Genomic DNA, 20,700 nt, shown 5'->3' on the forward strand with positions numbered 1-20,700 from the left:
TTGGCGCTGGAATTCAAGCTGAACGAGTTCAAGCAGGCCGCGGAAGCGATCGCGTGCGGGCTGCAGGTGCTGATTCCGCAGCGATCCATCGCGTTGTTCACGTGGGACCAGCTGGAGCGAGCTGTCCGCGGGGAACCCGAGGTGGAATCGTGGAAACGGGGTAATGCGTAGATCGACATCGAGGACCTGAAGCTTCACACGATCTATTCGAACTGGACGGAGCAGCACCCGGTGGTGAAGCGGTTCTGGAAGGTGCTGGAGGGGTTCGACAACAAGGATCGGAGCCAGTTCCTGCGATTTACGTGGGGACGATCGCGATTGCCGCATAAAGATTGCTGGCCGAGGCCGTTCAAGCTGTCGGCGAGGAACTATGGAGATGACATGTTGCCGTTGGCGCATACATGCTTCTTTGAGTTGGAGTTGCCGCTGTATTCGACGGATCAGATTATGAGGGAGCGATTGCTCATCGCCATTCATTATGGGGCGAGTGAGTTTATGCTGCGATAGTGGAGGTGGAGAGTGGCAGTGCAGTGCAGTGCAGTGCAGTGTAGTGTAGTGCAGTGCAGTGCAGTGCAGTGCAGTGCAGTGCAGTGCAGTGTGTAGATAGTTTATAGTTTGTACTGAGTGTTTGTTGAAAAGGGGAAACGATTTGTTTCGATGGACAAGCAGGACTCGGAGCTGCCACCGCAGGACTATAGAGAGTACGCCAATAGCGACTACTGGGAGGAGCGGTGAGGTGTTCGGGAGATGTGTCATGTAGCTACAAGAAGAGCGCGAATGACTCGTTTGAGTGGTACTACGGATATGACACGCTGAAGGAGGTGTTCTCCGACTACTTTGATGCCTCAGCGAATATATCCCTGTTTCTCATGCGCGGTGACTTAACCAAACGTGCTTGTCGTTGGGAATGGAAATTCCGACCTGTGTGAGGACATGGCCAAATGCCACTCGGGAAAGATTGTCGGAATTGATATTTCAGACACGGTGACGAAGGAAATGAACGAAAAGCACAAGAAGAACCTGGAACAGTTCCCCTCTATGTAAACTCGTCTCCTGCGCGTGTCTGAACTTGTAGGTGTCCTGTGGAGTACAAAACGGTGGATGCCACGACAATGGAGTATTCGCATGAGTTTGACGCGGTCATCGACAAGGGCACGCTGGACGCTCTGAACTGCGGTGACTTCGAGGTCGTTGAGAATTTAATAATGAAAATGGAATATCCTTTGATTTCCCTCCATCTTCGACTGATGGGCTTTCCTTCACTGCACCGACGCCCTGAACGAAGGCGCGCTCATCATCATTTCGCAACTCTCCGGAGAGGACCAAATGCAGGAATTCTTATCGAGTGTATGAAGGAATGAAGGTGTCTAGTGTAGATTGTGGTCCTTTTCGATTGGGAGTTCTTCAAGTACAATGCTACGGTATGCTTTCTTCTGTTTTTTAATGGATAGGTGTACGTTGCTGGCGATAATCCTGCCATGTGCGTTCATGTCCGGGCTGTGTAATTTCTAGTTATGCGATTGAAAAGCACGCTCGCATCCCCAACGAGCCGTACGATGCGGAGGAGGACGCTGCAAACTTTGAGGTCGAACTTGTGGATTGCTCCTCTTTCTCTGTTTGTTTCACACACACGCACACAAACTCCGTTCTTGCATGGAAGAAGCTAGTGGAGATGATCACAATAACGAATCCCATCAGGCATGAATCGCCATTCTCTCGATCACATTCTTCTTCCTCCATTCTCGCTCACTGCGTGCTTCCGTCCACCAATAGACACTCCGCGCTTTCCAACAAACACCGCAACAACCTTCAACACTACGGCACTTGCACTCAGAGCATCTCTAATGCTGCGACTTGCGGGTGGAGCGGGCCTCCTTCTTCTCCTTCTTCAGCTGCTCCATGCGCTGCTTGTAGGCAGCGGCCTCCTGGCGCGAGTTCTCGCGGGACAGCTTCATGGCGCGCTCGTTCGCACGCTTGTGGCAGAGACGCAGGTGGGTCACCAGACGCTGGATCTTGGGCGCCTTGTCGCGCTTGTGGCCATTGTGCTCGAACTGGCGGCGCACCACGAACTTGCGGACGTCGTCCTTCTTGCTCAGACCGAACAGCTGGCGGATGTGGCTCGCACGCTTGGGACCCAGGCGGCGGGGCTTCGCGGAGGCCTCGTCGGTCAGACCCGGAATCTCCTGCTCGCCCTTCTTCACGATCATCAGGTTCAGGACGCAGATATCCGAACCCACGATGCAGCCACGCACGGACTTGCGCTTACGCTCACCCTAGACATGAAATGAAGATTCCGAACCAACGTCGCGACGAGCACGGTAGCAGGACATGCCGTCGGCAAGCAGAAGACGCACACGGTAGTTGCAGAGAACTCCCTGCTTCATGGGGAAACCCTGCTTATCGTTTCCTCCAGTGATGCTGAAAAATGAGCAAATACACGCAAAACCCCTACCGGAAGACGTAGCCCTTGAACTCGTCTCCGAGAAGGTCTCCCTCAACCTCCTGGCTAATTCTCTTGTCCATCAGACAACGGCTAGCAATCAACTCCCAAAAACTAATTTCTACAGCTTGTTCTCATCATCAATATCAATAGGCTTCTGAGAACCGAGAGCGGGATAGCAGATGTTAAGCTACAAGCACGATTAACACAATTCCACCTCACGAAACACATAAACTGCAATAATGGATAGCGCACATACTTTCATACTAATCTACTTCAGTAAAACCACAGTATTCAAGGTTATGTGGGGGAATGACAGAACTAAAGAAGACAAGGGGGTGTTTCAATTCTATAGGAAATCAATACATTGAATATTCACCAAGCAGTTCATTTAAAAAATGCAATTTGTATTGAAATTGGAAGGAATATCGGCAAATGAACGCGTGTACACAGTTTCCCCATGTTTCAGAAGCACAGTATCGAACAAACAGGAAAAACAAAAAACAACTATCGATTTGCTAGTTGCCACAGCGCTACCACATCTACTGGAGTATATCGATGCGCAGCAGATAGTCGCATATACACTCCCGGCATATACGCCTTCCACATGAACTCCATCACCCCTTGCGGGTAGGTAAGCAGGGTAATATTCGTAATCGCTGCAATTTGCCCCAGGAACACGTCGTCAAAGTAAATAATCGGTCCGATGTGTTCGCAATACTTGACGATGGTGGCGAGCGTGTCTCCTGCTATCGTAACGAAGCAACCCGACGGATAGGGATCAAAAACTGGCTGGGGGAAGAGAGTCTTGGGCATCCAGTATCGGCTGACATCAACACGGATGGGTTTGTTGCCCGTAACGATGGTTCCGATGAGTGTTTGCGATCTACGCTGCATTAAGAATTGTTTGATGTGGGTTCGTGGATTGTACCAGACATCATTGTCCGCACGCACATAGTACGCGATTTTGGGACAGTAATGCGAAGTCCAGTTGTACGTTAAGATGGCGAGCAGTGTGAGGTTCATAAAGTGGTTTTTCATATCGAACTGCACGATATCGTGGAACTTCTCCGACTCTTCGCGGAGCAAACGATCGCCTTCCGGGTCGTTTTCGTCGTGGCCGGCGAAGAACAAGTGAATTACCTTCTTTCCTTCCACTTCGCGGATGTTTCCCCACGCTTCGCGCGTTCCCATGCGTTCCATGAATTGGCGAGGTCCCACCGGGCTTCCAACCACAATATAGGTATCGTCTTGGCACGCATTTTCATTGTTGATGATCGTGTGGTAGGTATGAGGATACTTCATAACCATGTCTTCGATGCGGTATTTCTTGTCAGCATAGATTCCTCCCCTGCTGTCGTATTTGAAACACTTTCGATTTTCCTTGTGCATGATACAATTGTAGACGGACTTGGATTCCTTCCAAAGATAGTCGCGCATGACGTCTACTCGCTGGTCGATCGTTAATTTCCCGAACACTTCGCTATTCTCAAATTCCTTTGGAGCTACGTCGTTAGAATTGGTTTGTGTAGAAATACATCGGAAATGATAGAACTCTTCTGAAATCGCCTCCACACTTTGGCTCGAAACCGCATCTCGATTGGGAAGCGAGGAGGACAGTTTGAGCGTGCCCAAGATAAAGAGACAAGTTAGCCCGAATGAAACCCAGAAATAGAAAGTCTCCATGAACGAAAAACTGTTTGGCTCAAACATCAAGAAACCTTATTTCTTTTCCACCGTTTCCTTTTTCTCCTCCGCGCTCTCCTTCTCTTTCTTCTTCTGTTGCTGCTTTAAATGACGATGATACCACGAATCCTCTCGGCTCGTGCAGTCTTTCAACACCCAGGGATCGCCCCGCGCGTGCATTTTCTCCGCCAGACCGGCGATTAGACTTCGCAGCTCCTTTCGGGACTCTTCCCGAGCGAAGTTCATTAATGCCAGCTGTGTTCGCTCCTCCGTGAAGATCTATGCCTTATTCTCGGTCTGCGCCACTACACAGAGCGCTCGGTACAAAATTTTAAACATATGCGCCTTGATCTCTCCAGGAAGGGCATGATGTTTCTCCTCGAGGTCTAAGTACTCGTAACATATCTCATCCTAATCTCGACTCTCCAACAAACACGTACGACCGTAAGAAGATGGCCGTCGGCTGGGTCGATTCCATTCACGAAGAAGGCGGGATTTTCTAAAATCGCTTCGCCCACCATCACGCCGCAAACGCCTGTTTCCTCGATGCATTTCGTCACATCCTCAAGGCTGCAAATGCCTCCGTTCGCAAACACCGGAATGGAGAGCTCCTTGCGGATGGTGGCGATGGCCTGCCAGTCGCAGGCTCCCGTGCGATCTTTGTTTTGCTCCCGTGTTCTTCCGTGAATCTGTGGCGTGTGAAACATGTTAGACGACCTACAGTAATCATCTGTGCTCCTTCTCTCTCTAGCATTTTACAAAGCTTGATTGTGTCTTCTAGCGATGGGAGCAGGCGAATTTTCACCGTGAAAGGGAACTGCACCTCCTCACCCCCTAATGCTTTGGCAATCTGCTCAACTAAATTGTAGTTGGGAAGGAGGTACGAGCCGTACTTTCCTTTCCTCGCTATTCCTTGGGGACATCCCAGATTGAGATCCACTGCCATGCATTTGCCCTCAAATTTGAGTGCGGCTTTCTGTAAAAACTCGGGATCATTCCCGCACAACTAGAGCTGGACACGACCCCGTACACCAAACCTGCACGATAAGGGGACTGTCTCCATCACAGGTGTGAAAATAGCGATCTAAATAACCGCTGTCTTCAAACATGACACGCGAATGGTACATTTGCGTAAAACACAAGTGACAACCGTATTTCCTCACTAACAATCGAAAGGGAAGATCGCACTGCTCCACCTAGAATAAAATTTAAACATCACACTAACCATAGGAGCTAGAACATGCCGTGTGTGTTCTATGTGAGAGAACAATCAAATGCAATACGTAACGTCTCTTTAAACGCAGCAATGCGTTTTGCCTTGAGCTCACTGTATTTGTCCTCAACAGGATCCATTTCGTTAAGACGAACCCAATCCACACGAGTAAAGAATACGAAAGTAGGAAGAATTAGAGTATACAAAAAGACCCCATAATGAATAAGGGGCATAGAGTGGAAAGGGGCCCTATTTCTTATTGTATGGTTTGTACCAGAAACAATTGTTGTGTAGAGCATGGCTATTGGTAGGTTATGTGCAAGAGAGGTGGACTGCATTAAAGCAGTTATTTTCCTGAAAGAAGGGAGGCAGTCGATTCTAACCCATTTGTAGGCAAGTCTCAGAAGAAAATCAGTAAGAAGGGAAAGGGAAAGAAGGTGATTGATACCATGGCTAAGAAGGAGTGGTACGATGTGCGTGCCCCTAACCAGTTCCTGGTGCGTGATGTGTGCAAGACGCTCGTGTCTCGTACTTCGGGATTGAAAATCGCCTCTGAGGGTCTGAAGGGACGTATTTTCGAGGCCAATCTGGGTGATCTGAGCAAGAACGAGGAGCAGGGTTACCGCAAGATCAAGCTGCGAGTGGAGGACGTGCAGGGAGATAAGTGCATCACCCTCTTCTACGGAATGGACATCACCCGCGACAAGCTGGGTTCTCTGATCAAGAAGTGGAAGACTCTGATCGAGTGCAACGTGGAGGTGTCTACCACCGACGGTTACAAGCTGCGTCTGTTCTGCATCGCGTTCACCCGCAAGCAGGACAACCAGAACAAGAAGACTTGCTACGCGCAGGCCTCTCAGATCCACCGCATTCGTGCGAAGATGGTGGAGATCATCACGGACGAGGTGTCGAAGTGCGATCTTGCGACGCTGGTTCCGAAGCTGTGCATGGAGTCGATCGGTGCTCGCATTCAGAAGGAGTGCAACAAGATCTATCCTCTGGAGAACACGCTGATCCGCAAGGTGAAGATGATCAAGTCGCCCAAGATCGATACGGTGAAGCTGATGGAGCAGCACGCCGATGTCGTGAAGAAGGAGGAAGAGGGCGTGAAGGTGGAGGAGACTGTGGCTCCCATGGCTGGATCGGGAGGTCGTCTGTAAGCTTCTCTCTCTCTGGACGCACACAACAATTTCGGAAGTGTTTGTTGGACAAATGAGTGATGGAAACAGGGGGAGGGAAAGGGAAATGGAGGGTGAATGGGGAAGCGTGGTGGAGGGAAGGATCATAGGAAAGAGAGCAGATATCAATCAATCAATCAATCACACATCCTAATCAAACTCGTCACATATCCAAACAAACAAACCAATAAAAATCGTCATAGGAGTCGAGGATATCCTGAATCTTGAACATGTCACGAAGCACCAAACGCACATCGTCTTCCATGGAAAGGGATCGCAACAGCGGAATCAGCTGATAGAGCTTCTTGTCGGTAGGATCCGAATACCACGAAGAAATTGGAATTCCATTATTCACGTTGAAGGCGAAGGAATAGAGGGAATTATCGAGAATGATCACCTTCGACTAAACAAAATCATAAGAATAGGCAAATAGCAGTACCAAATCCCGATTTAGAGACCGAAGGTCCTTAATGTACATACCATCATTCACGCGAATACAATGCTCTCGATTCAAACAGTACTGAATTAGTTTTGTCTCGCTGTTGAACAAGTCACAAATCAACTCTCCATAGACGCGAATTCCCGCGGTAAACACGATCAGTTCGTAATACTGACTCATAGTCTCCAGAAAGTAAAACACGTAGGGACGAAAGCACAGATACACGTCGTATTTTATGCCGTCGTCGATTTCAAACGTAATATCAAACTGAGCAGGCTTCTCCAGATAGCAATGGACCAAAGTTTCATCTAAATCTAAAACGAGTGTATGGGTATGGCGAGATATCTTTGGTGGAAGCAAGTTGAGCTTTAGATATTGAGGAGGGATGGAGGAATACGGGGGAACAGCCTTCATTAGTACATAGGGGTCGACAAAATCGTCCATTTCTTCTTGCTCTTCTTCCTCATATTCCTCTGCAGAGTCGTAAAATACAGAAGACACCATTTCTTCTTCTTCTGGAGAAATACTACCTGGATGTTTCAAAGACAGTGTCCGCAGTGTTGATGAAGTGTTAGTGAAGGAACAAAATCAATAATGATTCAAAGATATTCTCTAGAAACACTCGGGCGCCGCGAATCGGATTCACGCGCGAGAGAACTATGACGACGAATTGTTTCGCATAGTTCTAGTATGGTGATCCGAAATAAACTACCAAACCATCCGATATACGTGGGTACGGAGTCATGATGGATTCACGCTTCTCCGTTTCGGTAGATTTTTCGGCTATGGAGAGCCTCACTTTCCGTCCCTCCGAATCATTCTTTTCGGCATTCACAGGAATCACAACTAAAAAACCGTTAGCACATCGAAATTAGAGTATATCTCCTACCATAAGAAGCATTCTTCTTATTTTTCAAAGAACTGTCGTAATCCCTTTGCCTGGAAAACATTTTTTTTGCTTATCTGAAAAGTGTGCTGTGTAATATGTGAAAGATATCGTTTTGGTTCCAAACATGATCACTCCAAGTCGAACGCTCGGAAGAGAAGAAGGACTCTATTTACACAAAAAATTGTGCAGCGGTTCATTTTTACTGTGGAATAATCCAGTTCTTACCAAATCATGCCGGTTGGTTTGCTGTGCGATTGAGCATTCTGATTTTACAATATATTGAAATCGCCCGAGATTCCGCCGTGTCTCTCCATGTATCTCATAGATCGTTTGATAAAGTAGATTATATTATCACATATGAATTTCCTGAATCAAGCTAAGGGATTGGTCGCGTAGGAGATGATTTGGAAGTGTAATGGTCGTAGCAAGAAGACCGAGTTGGAGAAGACTCTGGACCAGGCTCTTTCGAACGAGAACTGGGGAGCCTCTGGAACGATGCTGAACGATCTCGCTCAGGCGTCCTACAACGAGTATGGCGTAGAAAACCGGATCTAATCGTCTAGTGCTGACTACAGAGTGATTTCTGAGGCTATCTGGAAGACCCTCGCTGTCCAGCCCAAGTACTGGAAGCAGATTTTCAAGGTACGTTTCATTCTCCCAGATCTTGCTTACGTTCTAGGCTCTGAACCTGATTGACCATCTGATCCGTAACGGATCTCCCCGCATTATCGATGACACCCGTGATCGTATCGAGAAGCTGCGCGCTCTGCAGGAGTTCTCCTTCAAGGAGCAGCAGTACGAGCGTGGAAACGGAAGTACGCCCTGTGTTGTCTAGTTGACGGTCAGTCCGCGAGAAGGCCTCTCTGATCATCGAGCTTCTGGACGACGATTCTCGTCTCCGTTTCGAGCGCAAGAAGGCCAAGGAGCTCAAGCAGAAGATGGCCTCGCGCCAGAACGCTGTGGGCGGCGGCGCTCCTGCCAGCGCGGGTCCGCAGATGCGCCAGCCGTCGCGTCCGATGCCTCGCAGCCGCTACGACGACGACGACTACGACCGTCCTCGCCGCCGTCGCTTCAGCGATGACGAGGACGAGCGGCCGCGTCGCCGCCGCGCGGATGTGAGCGACGATGAGGACGAGCGTCCGCGGCGGAAGCCGGTGAAGAAGGCGTCGCGGTACGACGACGACGACGAAGAGGAGGAGAAGCCGAAGAAGCGCGTGGTGAAGAAGGCGGCGAAGAAGGTGGCGGACGACGAGGACTTCGACGAGGAGGAGGAGAAGCCGAAGAAGAAGGTGGCCGCGAAGAAGGCGCCGGTGAAGAAGGCGGCGAAGAAGGCGGCGGCGGTGGAGGACGAGGACTTCGACGAGGACGAGGAGGAGGAGAAGCCCAAGAAGAAGGCGCCGGTGAAGAAGGCCGCGGCGAAGAAGGCGGCGCCGGTGGAGGAAGCGGAGGAGCCGGAGGAGGAGGAGCAGGGCGAGACGGACTTCATGGACATGTTCAGCGCGATGCCCGCGCAGAGCAATGCGGCGCCCGCGCAGCAGATGGACTACGGATATGGAGCCAACATGAACGCCAACGCGTACGGAGGCATGGTGGATCTCAGCACTCTCGCTTACGATGCCCAGCCCCAGGACCAGCAGCAGCAACAACAGCAGCAGCAGCAGGCGTATGGATATGGTGGCTACGGATATGGAGGCTATGGAGCCTATGGATATGGAGGCCAGCAAGGATTCAGTGGATACGGATATTAGGGATGTTTGTTGGAAACAGATACTAGGGATGTTTGTTGGAAACAGAAGGAATAAAAAAGAAGAAGAAGAAGGGATTATGAAGGGCACGCTCATTTTTCTATATATAATTATTCCTTTTTGTTTTGTTTGCCTTTAGTATTGCATTCGAATGGGTTCAACTTTCTCGAGTGTTCAGAGCTTTTCTTTACCCCCTATGGAGTATCACGGGTGTGTGGTAGGTGCGAGAGGAGATGGTAACACAAAGTACAAAACACCCATTGCGAAGCCAGTGGATGGAGACTATCGCAAAGGGGCATACCGTAGCATTTACTCGATGGACAAATTGTGGACATGTCCCATTCCAGATAAGCCATGGGTCGATACGAGTTTGTATTCCATCTCTCCGGTCGGTGAAGGTGTAGGGAAGTGTTAAAGAACTCGTACGTGGAACATCCCGATCGTGATTCGTTGGGAACGCGAAAAGTAAACCCCGACGGGTCTTTGGGAGAGTACGAGTACATCAAGTACAAGGACCTTTACCCAATGGTGGTTCAGTTGGGAAGAAGTTTCCGTCAGCGCTTCCCCTGGATGCAGCGGCAAGACCGCGTGGGGTTCTACGGCAAAAACAGCGCCCGCATACAGCTCTACTCGCTCGCCATGCAATCGCAAGATCAAGTCTGCGTTCCGATTTACGATATTCTGAGCAGTGACGCAGTGGAGTACATAACATCGCACGCAGAAGTGAAAGTCCTCGCCGTTACCGAGGAGAAGCTTCCTCATCTTCAGTCCGTTTTCCAGAAGGACACGCCCATCAAAGCGATTGTTCTGCTCGACGTGCCTCGTGAAAGTCCTGTTCTTCTCGAGTTTTCGCACGCCCTCCCCTCCACCGTGGAGATCATCCATTTCGACGATCTCCTCTCCGTCCCTGCGCAATCGCCCGTCGTTCCCTCCGACGACGACTGGCTTCCTTCCGGCGAGTCTCTGGAGTACATCCTCTACACGAGCGGCACGACGGGCACGCCGAAAGGCGTGATGATCAAGCACGCGTCGATGCTGACCGTCTCCGCCAGCTTCATCCACAACATTCTCATCAACAACTGGATCGTCAGCAACGAGGACGGCGTGTTCTCCTACCTCCCGCTCGCGCACGGCTACGAGACGGCCGTCGAGCTGGCGCTGATGATCGTGGGAGCTCGCATCGCGTACTATTCGGGATCGCTCCGCAACTTGCTCTCCGATTTGCAGGCCGCCAAACCGACGCTGTTTATCGCGGTGCCGCGCGTGCTGCAGCGCGTGCAGCAGGAGATCCTGAAGAACTTCGCGAGTCGTGGCTGGCTCGCGCGCAAAGTCATTAGTCATTGTTTGTGGAACCAAACGTTGGAGTGGAGAAAGGGGAAGCGCTGCCGTTCGTACGATTTCCTCGTGTTTGACAAGGTCAAAAAGATGTTTGGCGGGAAGCTGCGCTGTCTCGCTTCGGGAGCAGCGCCGCTCTCGGGAGAACTGAGCGAATTCTTGCAGGTGTGTCTGGGAATCCCCATCTTGGAGGGATACGGACTCACAGAGACGGGAGCCGCGTGCGCCGTCACGCTCAACAATGGCGAAATCGTGTATTACACGGTGGGATCCCCTCTTTTTGGACATGAGATCCGGTTGGAGTCGATTCCCGAAATGGGATACACGACAGAAGACGAGCCGCATCCTCGAGGCGAGGTGCTGGTTCGAGGTCCCTCGATGTTTGTTGGATATTACAAGAACCCGGAGCTGACACAGAATGTGGTCGATGCTGATGGCTGGTTCCACACGGGAGATATTGGGCAGTTTAACGAGGATGGAAGTTTGTCGATTATTGATCGAAAGAAGAGCATGCTGAAGCTCTCTCAGGGAGAGTATGTGGCAGTGGAGGCTGTGGAATCGACGTTCTCGGAGTGCAGCTTGTTGTCGCAGATTTTCGTGTATGGAAACAGCTATGAAAACTGTTTGGTTGCGATTGCTGCGCCCAATCCGAGTGAAATCATTTCCCTGGCTCGGTCCTTGGGACTGGAGGTGAAATCGATGGGAGAGGAAGGCTGGAAGGAGAGCTTAGTGAACGTGTGTTTGAATAAGCAGTTGGTGAACAAAGTGATGGAAACTGTGAACCAGTTTGGAAGGAGAATGGGGCTGCATGGGTTTGAGATGATTAAGGGGTTGTATCTGGATGGACACATCGAAGGGGCGATGGACCAGATCTTCACGATGGAGAATGGGTCCATGACTCCAACATTCAAGCTGAAGAGACAGCAGTGTTACAATCGTTACAAACAAACAATCAAAGAGATGTACGATGCGATTCATCAGGAGGCTATTGCACATTAGCACCTTTCATTTCGAATGTTTGTTTCAGATAAGGAGGGATACATGTATTCCAGCTTCACCTGCTCACCCCTTGAATAGGAAAACTCTTTTGTTCGTGCGAAGGACGAGTCATCACAGTGAATTGTACAATTCGGGGAGTCTAATCGTTACTTTTTTCATCAGTCCAAACTTTGGATCTGAACAACTTGCGTCCAATAGAAAGAAAACTCTCCAAACTGTAGCATTCGTAACCTGGGCGATCGCAATCGCAGAATAGCTGCGACATAGAAGCAATAACTCTCCTCTTCTCCAAATACACACTCCTCTAGACAGGGAAGATCAATGGTCAGAGAAGAGAAATCACTACAAGCAAACGAATCAAATCGAATCCTGGCAAGTACTGGACAATTTACAATTTTAAGGGTTCTCGACGTCTTACGGATTTCAGGGAGGTGTAGATAGGGAGGATAATCATTGGTGTATTGTGAGCAGGCGCTTGGCAAGAAATGGATTTGAGAGAGCGAGTGAAAATGGCTGACAACCAGATGTGGGTTCGAAGGAAGGCTATGTTCGCAGAGAGTAAGATTCTTCAATCGATAAAAGTAGGAATGAATTAGAGATAGATCGGTTAAGGCAAGGTTTTCAACCAAACTTGTAGTAGCGCAGTATTCTGTCTCCTTTCCGTCAGATAGGGTTTGATTCACACCCCAATTCACACAAATATGGTCGTTACAGTACAAACCATTTCGATAATATCTTCCTTGAAGATCATAGTCTTTCGTGAATCCAAACTTTTTGTTGAATACATAGAAAGAGGATGAAGCTATTAATCCATTTTTGTGATAAGACTCTCCGAATCCACAACGCTGCCCCTCCCAACATAATCCTTCATATTCAAGGTTTCCATCGTCATCGTAAAACCTTCCAAATCCACAGGGAATATGACGCTGATTGACCCATCCTTCCCATCTTCTTCCAGAATCTTCATCCACAATCGCTCTTTCTGTGGCAAAACAATCATCTACTGCAACGATGCAGTCATTCTTAAACTGAATCCCTGCAATTTGTTCGACATTCGTGCTGATGCACACGAATCCCGTTCCCGTAGCAATTCCATTTTCAAAATGGACTCCAAAGTGAAAAATATCATTACCTGCCTGGATCTCCACAAGTCCAATTCCGACCAAATGATAACTCGAATCGACGTCACAGAACACTTTTCTACCATTTGGCTCGTGGTAGAGATCATTTAGACACTCGCAATTCATCGTTTTTATAATCAAGTCGTGTTTTTCTAGAAAGCATCATATTTTACTAGAATCTTATTTTAAAATGGATCTCTTATCAATTGGATACGATGCTCTACTTGTTGATGATTCTAGTATCTGACGAGTGTAGAGAACTCTCTTTTATTTGCGGATCTGTGATATATGCGAGCTCTCCATGTCAAACAACCTAATGTACAAACTGGCAAACAACCCCGAACTGTGGATGTACTGCTATACTCGCGATTTTCAAACAGCCTTCCCTCTCCACAGTACGCTTTCACCCCAACACATGTATTATGTGCGTTCGATAAGCGGATTGCAAAACATTTGTCGTGAACGAGTTATAAACAACACGAAGTGAATCTATTCTTTGTATGACAATTCTAGTAATATTCTCCACAATGCAACACAAGTTCAACATCCCATAAAAACACGACTTTTGTTTGGAATCTGGACGATAGACTTTGATGTACTTTATCATCAAACAGTAAAGGCTAAATTCGATAGAAATCTCCAGGATACACGTTGCTTTCCGATGCGAATGGCTTAGGAATTGAGTTGGCCTATACCAGTAATGGCTGGTAACACATCCTTCTCTTATCAATCTGTTACTGTAGGTTCCGTGTGAAGGACTATGACGGGAACCAGCTGTGCATATACAGGCAGTCGAATTGGAGGGATTGTAAGGTGTAGTTCCTCGGAAGTCGTTCGCCAGTCTCTTCACATCACCAATGGGCAATCCGTGCGAAGTGTTACAGAACTACAAGAGAAGACGTTGTATGTCTGGTAGAGAATACATTCCTTCAACTTCATTCATAGGGGAGAATGGACGATCGTTTCAGAAATCGGGTCGATTTACATTCTCAACAACACCGATCGCCATCAAGTCCTGCTTCTCTCTCCAATCGAGCGCGGTTTCATCTTCTACCCGACGGATAAGTCCCTAAGCAACCCCAATCACGTTTTACTGTACCCTCCCAAATCGAATTTCTCTGTTTTCGCACAAACACTCCAAAAAGATCGAATTACCGAGTTACACGCAGGACAGACCATTTCTTTGACGTCTGAACAATCATACTTACAACACGGACACTTTTTGACGAACACTCTCTCTTCCTCATTCTCCACCGGCTTCCCCAGCTTGGCATCGAACACAAACGCCTCGCCATTCTGATCGAAATACTTCGCGAACCCCACCGGGCAGTCGTTGCACCACTCCTCTTTCGGGATGGCCCACGACGACAGCCACAGCAGCGGATTGAAGAAGTACCTCCGCCCATCGGGCAGCATCGCAATGCCCCACCCAGCGGGCAGAAACGAGTTCGGATCGTACGGATCCTGCACGATCTTCGGGAACATGGGATGCAGCGCTGCATTCGTCGGCTTTTGCGAGCTCGCCGCGTCCAGCGAGGGCGAACACGCTCGACAAAGCAGCTGCGTCGGCTTTGCCTTTGCCTTCGGCTTCGCTTTCGGCTTCGCTTTTGCCTTCGGCTTCGCCTTCGGGTCGGACGCAGCGGCGTCCGCTTGCTGGCTCGCAGCTTCGCCGCCTGGGGAAGGAACGGTCTCGGGGATGGTTCCTTGGCAGCGTTCACACACAAACAAACCACAGAATTCACATTTAAAACACTTGGCGGGCTTCAGACGACGGTGGCAAATGGCGCATTCTTGCATGCTGGAAGTCTCGGTTTGCTTGAGAATCCGAAGAAGGTCGGAAGCGTCCTGCGAGGAAACCATGGGAATCTCGAGAGAAAATGACTTCGCCGAGCAAAGAACGACGCGCGGATCCTGCTGATCGGAGGAAAAACAGCAGAGAATGCGTTCGAAGAGGTGGAGAACTTTTACTTTTGACACCTTCTGGTAATTGTTCGTAATGACAATAAGGTCGTTGAAAACAAAGAGTTTCGAGTCTTGGGCTCTATACTAACGCTAAACACAATGAAAACAAAATGCACCTTTCGAATGATAAACCGGTTGGGCCGAATTATTTCGACGTGAGGAACGCACTTTTGCAACGCACATAAGATCTGAGAGTCTTCTTCCCAGTCAAGAGATTCATCACACATAGAAGCTACCTTGGAGATGGAATCGATCGATTTCTCCAAAAATGGGTAGTCTGGATGAGTTGGTGGCGTATGCTTTATAATTTCATTCAAGAGCAGCCTGTAGCGAGGGATACGTTGTACGGGCATGATTAAAAATCCGGATAAATCCAAGCCACGGCAGCGCTCATCATGTTGGACTTGATTCAAAAAGGCACATATACGCTTGTTCCTCATAATCTCATTGAAAACAAGAACAAAGTTCCTTTGAGACTGGACATACACCTTATAGAGCTTCAGAAAGGGAGTATAATACATAAAGAGATAACCTAGACAAAGAGCATCATACTCCTTATTTGCAAGTTGAGACTCTAGGTCACCCAAGAGACGCTTGTGAACCGATAGAATTGCTCTAATATTGCTGAAAAGAACATATTCTAATTCGTCTGATAAAAGACCAAGCTGCTTCATTGGATCGATGAAAATTGAACAGATTAGCCTGAGAGTAATTCATGCATAAGAAATATACTCCAAATCACTGACATACGTTCTTTCTGTTTCACAAAACTCCTTACACGCATAATAGCGCTTTGAGGGCATACTTAGGTTGTTACCAAAGAAACGAAAGATAAGTCTGTATAAAGAAAACTAATTCTGAGCAGCTCGAGTATAAGACAAACAAATAAAAATACAATTACATATCACTTACAAAAACAATTATTATTTCATCAGCGCAATCATCTCCAGCCAAGAAATATTTTGAGCTATTCTTGACATTTTCACATGTCTCAGCATTTTCGCTACGGTACTTTTCGTTTTTGTAAAGTTTCCTACCTCCATCATCAATGGAAGTGATATTGTAATTGTCACTTGATCTTGGGCTAGACGAGCCAACATCTGATGTTTCAGATGGAGTTGCCACGGAGGTATCCTCTAATTGTAAGATGCAAAGGATACTACCCTGAGAAGAGTCAGAAGATATATTCAGTAGACTGCCATTAGTGCTTCGGTCATTAGTGGGGTTAGAAGACGCTAATTGTTCAAGTAAGGAAAGAAACAGATACAAAGGCTGTCAGAACTAGAAGACGTTTGAGAATCCGATAATATTTTCTTTAGCTGTTTAAACAAATCTTGGGAAAAGGAAGTTTGAGAATATCTAAAGAATCTTGGCTGATATTTAGCTAAAAAAAGATACAAATTGTATTCCAGAATATGTTATGCCATTATAGTGATATGATTTTTCGTTTAGCAAAACTGAGAGCATGAGAAGGATGGCAGACACTTTTTATTTTTGTTCAATTATTTTATGTAGAATGTTCAACTAAGCATAATACTAAATAGACTTGCGGTTTCTAGCCATATATAAAGAGATAGACTGCTAAATAATTGTTGATCTTTAGTGCCAATAATATTGATTGATAGTATACTATCATAGCTTACTACTCTGGGGTATAAAAATTGAAAATATACTCCAAATTGAAATGAACAAGAAACTTAGTGATAACATAAAACTCGTGTTAAGCCATGTTTTGTTTTGTATGCTTTGCTTAAATATTGTCAACAACGATATTTTCAGTCAACCATACTAAAACATCATGAATAAGGTACGAGCCTTCGCAAATAATACGGATCTGTTATTCCACATAACATACGTCGTCCAACAATTATCCACTTGTTCCAATTTGCATATCCTTTTTTAATTCCTATTTGCTTCCAGCTTCAAAGCAAACAGTGCATTTACTCTACCCATTACATCTCACAGACCTATTCCTAGATACATCTCCGTAAAGGAAACAACCAGTGATTTCCATATTATTTTTAATTTTCTCCGTTTCCAAGGATCCATATTTCCTCTCCCTTACACCTGACAATCACCACTTCAGCATTAAGCAACTAATCACTATTAGACGGCAAGGCTATTATAATACAGATCAATCTTAGTCTTTGTTGTGACCTGTTAACAACTATCCAATAATAAAAAGAAGAATTACTTCGTATTACCTGACTATCATAGTATTATTCTTACAAAAAAACCAATAGTATCGCTTAGTATAAATAAAGGATAAACCTAATCGATATACATAACGTTTATCTACATATCAAAGTAACCACAGAATATGGTTAAACACCACAACTCGTTTTTTAAAACGCAAATACAGCATTGAGTACCGCAAAGGCATTTCTCATTGACATTGCATCAACTCAAATGGGGATGCATAGTGGATTCAATTGATATACGAATTCATATTTATAATCTGACTTATATAAAACGGCCGCTAGACATAACACAATATGGTTGATTCGGTTGTTTTCAACATAATAATGTGTTAATTTGTATAACAAAAAGGCAAAATGTGATGAGTATGAAAATAGATATCACATATTTTAACACTTACATTTGTTTCTTTATATGAACCACCCTGTTAACAAACCATCTATTCTTGGACAAGATCAACGAAAATGAGAAAATCATCTACGAATAATCACAATACTATTTTTATAATGCTTTCAAACAATACTCGAAACAGAATTCCATTGAACACGATTAGATACGAGTAGTAGGGAAATGGCGGAAAACACGCGAAAATCCATTTTCTACCAAATAACCGCGGAAATCAATTTTCGACCATTTTTCGACCATTTCCTGCCATTTTCTGCCATTGTCTACCTGGTCACCTCGATACCCATAACAAGAAACGCGCGGAAACCCATGGCTGCCAATTTCGGCCAATGTTAACCTGACTTCCATTGTAGGCCATGGTATCCATGGATGTGATGGGGACAACGAGGGACGACTTCGATTCCTCCCCATTGTCTTGTTGACTAAGGTAAAGAGAGAAAGACCATGCACTACTCCATGCTTATTCAAGGCTCACCTACCAACGGCTCATTCACATGGATCAACCCGTACAAGTACAAGAATCCCTACATCACTTCCATGACTGTCCTGTTTCATCCTAATGGTTCGATGTTTAATAACGTAGACACGACCAATGTGATTACTAACAGCAATGATGAGAAAGTGACGATCCCTGCTGGTTATTACACGATCAGTGAGATCATTGCCTTGCTCAATACCATGACCGATACTACATTCTCGATATCGACGAATGCCTCGTCGTTCGGCTGTATCTGGATTCAGTCTCCACACACCATTGACTTCACAGATGCACCTGACATTCGTGAGATCCTCGGTTTGGAAGGACGAACGGTCATTCTACCTGCTGCGTTCTACGGTTCGAACGTGATTGATATCACGCGAAATCGCCAAGTGATCCAGGTCTACTCGACGATCGTGCGATCATCGGACCTGAAGATTGCGAACCAGAACAACAACCTGCTCACCACGATGATCATTGACGATCCAAAGGTTGAGTACGTGCGTACTGTGGAAGACGTGTGCATTCCAATGATCACTCGGTTTGATCAATTGATGTTCGTGTTCCGCGATATGGATGGCAAGATGATGCGACTGAACGGCGAATTCGAACTCCAGTTGACGATTGAGGATGTGTACGAGCAAAGTGAAAATAGCGTCACTTCCGCTAATCAGTTCTCAATGATCGAAGTGTTCGGTAATACCACGAAGAAGGAAGTGAAGCTGGACAATCCTCTCTCGTTCGACCAGTGCTACATCTCGTCTGTATCGTTGTATACGGACTTCGTGTTGCACAATGTGCCGACTGATCAAGTGGTGCTAATCAATGCTGGCGCTACGATTCAAGAGATCGCGATACCACGCGGTGCATACGACATCGAAACGATCATTGCAAAGCTGAATGCAAGTGATGCCCTGTTCGAATTGGTGTATAGCGGTGAGAATGCGTTCCACATCACGGTAGATCACTTCTACATGATTGATTTCACGAATGCACCAGAGATCAGGTCGATCCTCGGATTCGAATCGGACATCTTGGTGAAAGGAGTGGATAACCCGAAACGGTACTACATGTCGTCCTCGTGCAATCAAGTGGTTGTTACTAACGGCACTGACTCGCACGTGTTGATACTGCCTACTGGATACTACACGTTCAGCGAGTTCATCGAGGCTGTGGGTGCTGAAATGGTGAAAGTGCTACCACTCACATCCATGACGATCGAGGATGACCATGTTCGCTTCAATGATCAAAGTGAATCGTGGTATTTCGATCGATCCAGTGTTGATACGACGATCGATGGTTTTGAATGGACTCCATGGTTCAAACTGTCTCCGTCGGTACAGAACCTGTGCATCGAGCGACCTGTTGAGACTCAATTCGATCCTGCGAATAGTGAAACCCCACCCGATGAGACGAATGATCAAGGACTTGGTGGACATGCGTACCTCGATCCGTGCTTTGTTGAGTATGACTGGGAATTGCGCACGAATACATCCTTCTTCATACTGAAGCCACAAGTGACGTACACGATGACGAATACGGACGGTTCATTGTTCGATTCTGGCACATTCTACGTAACGGAAGACACGGAAACACTGATGTCCTTGGAATCACTCAGGAACTCGTGCTTATCACAGTTGAATGCGAAGTACCAAGAGGCACGTGATATCACATCGTCGCACCAGGAAGCCATTGCATGGACTGGTGGCAAAGCAGGCGATATAGTAACGTGGTCTGCGAAAGCTTACGCACCTGACCTCGAGTTTGACATGACAGCTGAGAACATGAATGTGCCCATTACGATTAACGAGGATAAGCGAGGTGGATCATTCGGGCCATTGTATTCCAAGGACTGTGTGTACAACGATAGTGTCTGGGTTGATACCACACATCTCGTCCTTGGACTAGAAGGTTACGACAAGACAGTGGATGTAACAATCGCACGAGGAACATACACTACTTTGCAGATCGCGCAGATGGTTGCTAAAGGTTTCAATGCAATCGATGGATATCGAATCTTTGATCGAGTGGAAAATGGTGGTCTGGTATACATAGGTCCTCGAAGTAATGATCATCCTTCGATGCTAGTCATATCCAATGACAACCCATACTTGCCATTGACTCCAGGATTGTCTCGTAGAATCGATTTCACCTTTCATCGCAATTACTACATCAGGATGCCCGAGTTGACAACGCCTTACGAGTTTGCGATGGCAAACATTGATGGACTAACGGCGGCGAACATGATTAATAGGAGTGTGATCACGAATCGTGAAATGACTGTGACGTTCATACAGCCTACACGCGTTGGATTCATAGGTTCCAACTCGTTCACGTCGGCTGACTTCGTTGATTGGGAAGAGTCACAAACGTACAAGGGTGATTCAACGATGCGCTTCCCGTACGGCGTGATGAGTCTCGATGGAGAGAATGTTGAGACTGATATCACGTACACGGATGATGCTCAGACATTCACGTGGAGCATACCATCACGATTGACTCAGGCTGACTTGGTATGGCGATTGAACCAATGTTTCAACTCTGCTGCACTAAACATACGATGGATACCCGAGTCAGATGGCTACTACATTCATGCGGACTACGTGTTCTC

The 20,700-nt window shown here is 47.0% G+C and overlaps 11 protein-coding genes; 5 read left to right on the top strand and 6 right to left on the bottom strand.

The window, feature by feature from the left end:
• Positions 1 to 478: 478 nt before the first annotated feature.
• GSBLH_T00001275001 (uncharacterized protein) lies at positions 479 to 816 on the top strand (the record flags this gene model as incomplete). Its single annotated transcript, XM_013039656.1, has 4 exons — positions 479 to 519; positions 552 to 580; positions 615 to 731; positions 761 to 816. The coding sequence occupies 4 exons, from the start codon at positions 479 to 481 to the stop codon at positions 814 to 816; spliced, it is 243 nt and encodes an 80-aa protein (XP_012895110.1).
• Positions 817 to 933: 117 nt separating this feature from the next.
• Positions 934 to 1,195, top strand: GSBLH_T00007005001 (uncharacterized protein; the record flags this gene model as incomplete). The annotated part of the gene is given in 3 exon segments (XM_013039657.1): positions 934 to 1,040; positions 1,076 to 1,176; positions 1,188 to 1,195. 3 exon segments carry the CDS (start codon positions 934 to 936, stop codon positions 1,193 to 1,195), a joined length of 216 nt encoding a protein of 71 aa, XP_012895111.1.
• Positions 1,196 to 1,801: 606 nt separating this feature from the next.
• Positions 1,802 to 2,734, bottom strand: GSBLH_T00001277001 (uncharacterized protein). XM_013039658.1 has 5 exons: positions 2,700 to 2,734; positions 2,566 to 2,630; positions 2,453 to 2,533; positions 2,304 to 2,418; positions 1,802 to 2,273 (listed from the first exon to the last, which is right to left on the bottom strand). The coding sequence occupies exons 1-5, from the start codon at positions 2,703 to 2,705 to the stop codon at positions 1,842 to 1,844; spliced, it is 699 nt and encodes a 232-aa protein (XP_012895112.1). The 5' UTR covers positions 2,706 to 2,734; the 3' UTR covers positions 1,802 to 1,841.
• Positions 2,735 to 2,934: 200 nt separating this feature from the next.
• On the bottom strand, positions 2,935 to 4,153 carry GSBLH_T00001278001 (uncharacterized protein; the record flags this gene model as incomplete). XM_013039659.1 has 1 exon in its annotated part: positions 2,935 to 4,153. One exon carries the CDS (start codon positions 4,151 to 4,153, stop codon positions 2,948 to 2,950), a length of 1,206 nt encoding a protein of 401 aa, XP_012895113.1. The 3' UTR covers positions 2,935 to 2,947.
• Positions 4,154 to 4,512: 359 nt separating this feature from the next.
• Positions 4,513 to 5,253, bottom strand: GSBLH_T00001279001 (uncharacterized protein; the record flags this gene model as incomplete). Its single annotated transcript, XM_013039660.1, has 3 exons — positions 4,513 to 4,815; positions 4,848 to 5,132; positions 5,164 to 5,253. The coding sequence occupies 3 exons, from the start codon at positions 5,251 to 5,253 to the stop codon at positions 4,513 to 4,515; spliced, it is 678 nt and encodes a 225-aa protein (XP_012895114.1).
• Positions 5,254 to 5,602: 349 nt separating this feature from the next.
• Positions 5,603 to 6,533, top strand: GSBLH_T00001280001 (uncharacterized protein; the record flags this gene model as incomplete). XM_013039661.1 has 2 exons in its annotated part: positions 5,603 to 5,646; positions 5,683 to 6,533. The coding sequence occupies 2 exons, from the start codon at positions 5,603 to 5,605 to the stop codon at positions 6,497 to 6,499; spliced, it is 861 nt and encodes a 286-aa protein (XP_012895115.1). The 3' UTR covers positions 6,500 to 6,533.
• Positions 6,534 to 6,680: 147 nt separating this feature from the next.
• GSBLH_T00007006001 (uncharacterized protein) lies at positions 6,681 to 6,995 on the bottom strand (the record flags this gene model as incomplete). The annotated part of the gene is made up of 2 exons (XM_013039662.1): positions 6,681 to 6,920; positions 6,957 to 6,995. 2 exons carry the CDS (start codon positions 6,993 to 6,995, stop codon positions 6,681 to 6,683), a joined length of 279 nt encoding a protein of 92 aa, XP_012895116.1.
• A 39-nt stretch (positions 6,996 to 7,034) lies between these two features.
• On the bottom strand, positions 7,035 to 7,906 carry GSBLH_T00001281001 (uncharacterized protein; the record flags this gene model as incomplete). XM_013039663.1 has 3 exons in its annotated part: positions 7,035 to 7,641; positions 7,674 to 7,802; positions 7,846 to 7,906. The coding sequence occupies 3 exons, from the start codon at positions 7,904 to 7,906 to the stop codon at positions 7,556 to 7,558; spliced, it is 276 nt and encodes a 91-aa protein (XP_012895117.1). The 3' UTR covers positions 7,035 to 7,555.
• Positions 7,907 to 8,180: 274 nt separating this feature from the next.
• On the top strand, positions 8,181 to 9,618 carry GSBLH_T00001282001 (uncharacterized protein). XM_013039664.1 has 6 exons: positions 8,181 to 8,237; positions 8,271 to 8,375; positions 8,409 to 8,487; positions 8,525 to 8,660; positions 8,692 to 9,083; positions 9,150 to 9,618. The coding sequence occupies exons 1-6, from the start codon at positions 8,203 to 8,205 to the stop codon at positions 9,591 to 9,593; spliced, it is 1,191 nt and encodes a 396-aa protein (XP_012895118.1). The 5' UTR covers positions 8,181 to 8,202; the 3' UTR covers positions 9,594 to 9,618.
• A 497-nt stretch (positions 9,619 to 10,115) lies between these two features.
• Positions 10,116 to 11,924, top strand: GSBLH_T00001283001 (uncharacterized protein; the record flags this gene model as incomplete). Its single annotated transcript, XM_013039665.1, has 1 exon — positions 10,116 to 11,924. One exon carries the CDS (start codon positions 10,116 to 10,118, stop codon positions 11,922 to 11,924), a length of 1,809 nt encoding a protein of 602 aa, XP_012895119.1.
• A 3,085-nt stretch (positions 11,925 to 15,009) lies between these two features.
• GSBLH_T00001284001 (uncharacterized protein) lies at positions 15,010 to 15,810 on the bottom strand (the record flags this gene model as incomplete). Its single annotated transcript, XM_013039666.1, has 2 exons — positions 15,010 to 15,709; positions 15,740 to 15,810. The coding sequence occupies 2 exons, from the start codon at positions 15,808 to 15,810 to the stop codon at positions 15,010 to 15,012; spliced, it is 771 nt and encodes a 256-aa protein (XP_012895120.1).
• Between the last annotated feature and the right edge of the window lie 4,890 nt (positions 15,811 to 20,700).

This window comes from Blastocystis hominis, assembly GCF_000151665.1.
Source record: "Blastocystis hominis, Singapore isolate B (sub-type 7) whole genome shotgun sequence assembly, scaffold_10".
NCBI classification, from domain to species: domain Eukaryota; class Bigyra; order Opalinata; family Blastocystidae; genus Blastocystis; species Blastocystis hominis.

Coding starts and splice junctions, on each gene's coding strand:
- GSBLH_T00001277001 (XM_013039658.1), bottom strand. Junction 2,534..2,565: donor ATTGATGATGAGAACAAGCT/GTAGAAATTAGT, acceptor GTTGATTGCTAG/CCGTTGTCTGATGGACAAGA. Junction 2,274..2,303: donor GCTACCGTGCTCGTCGCGAC/GTTGGTTCGGAA, acceptor TTTCATGTCTAG/GGTGAGCGTAAGCGCAAGTC.
- GSBLH_T00001282001 (XM_013039664.1), top strand. CDS start 8,203: ATGAATTTCCTGAATCAAGCTAAGGGATTGGTCGC. Junction 8,376..8,408: donor GCTCAGGCGTCCTACAACGA/GTATGGCGTAGA, acceptor CTAATCGTCTAG/TGCTGACTACAGAGTGATTT. Junction 8,661..8,691: donor GTACGAGCGTGGAAACGGAA/GTACGCCCTGTG, acceptor GTTGACGGTCAG/TCCGCGAGAAGGCCTCTCTG.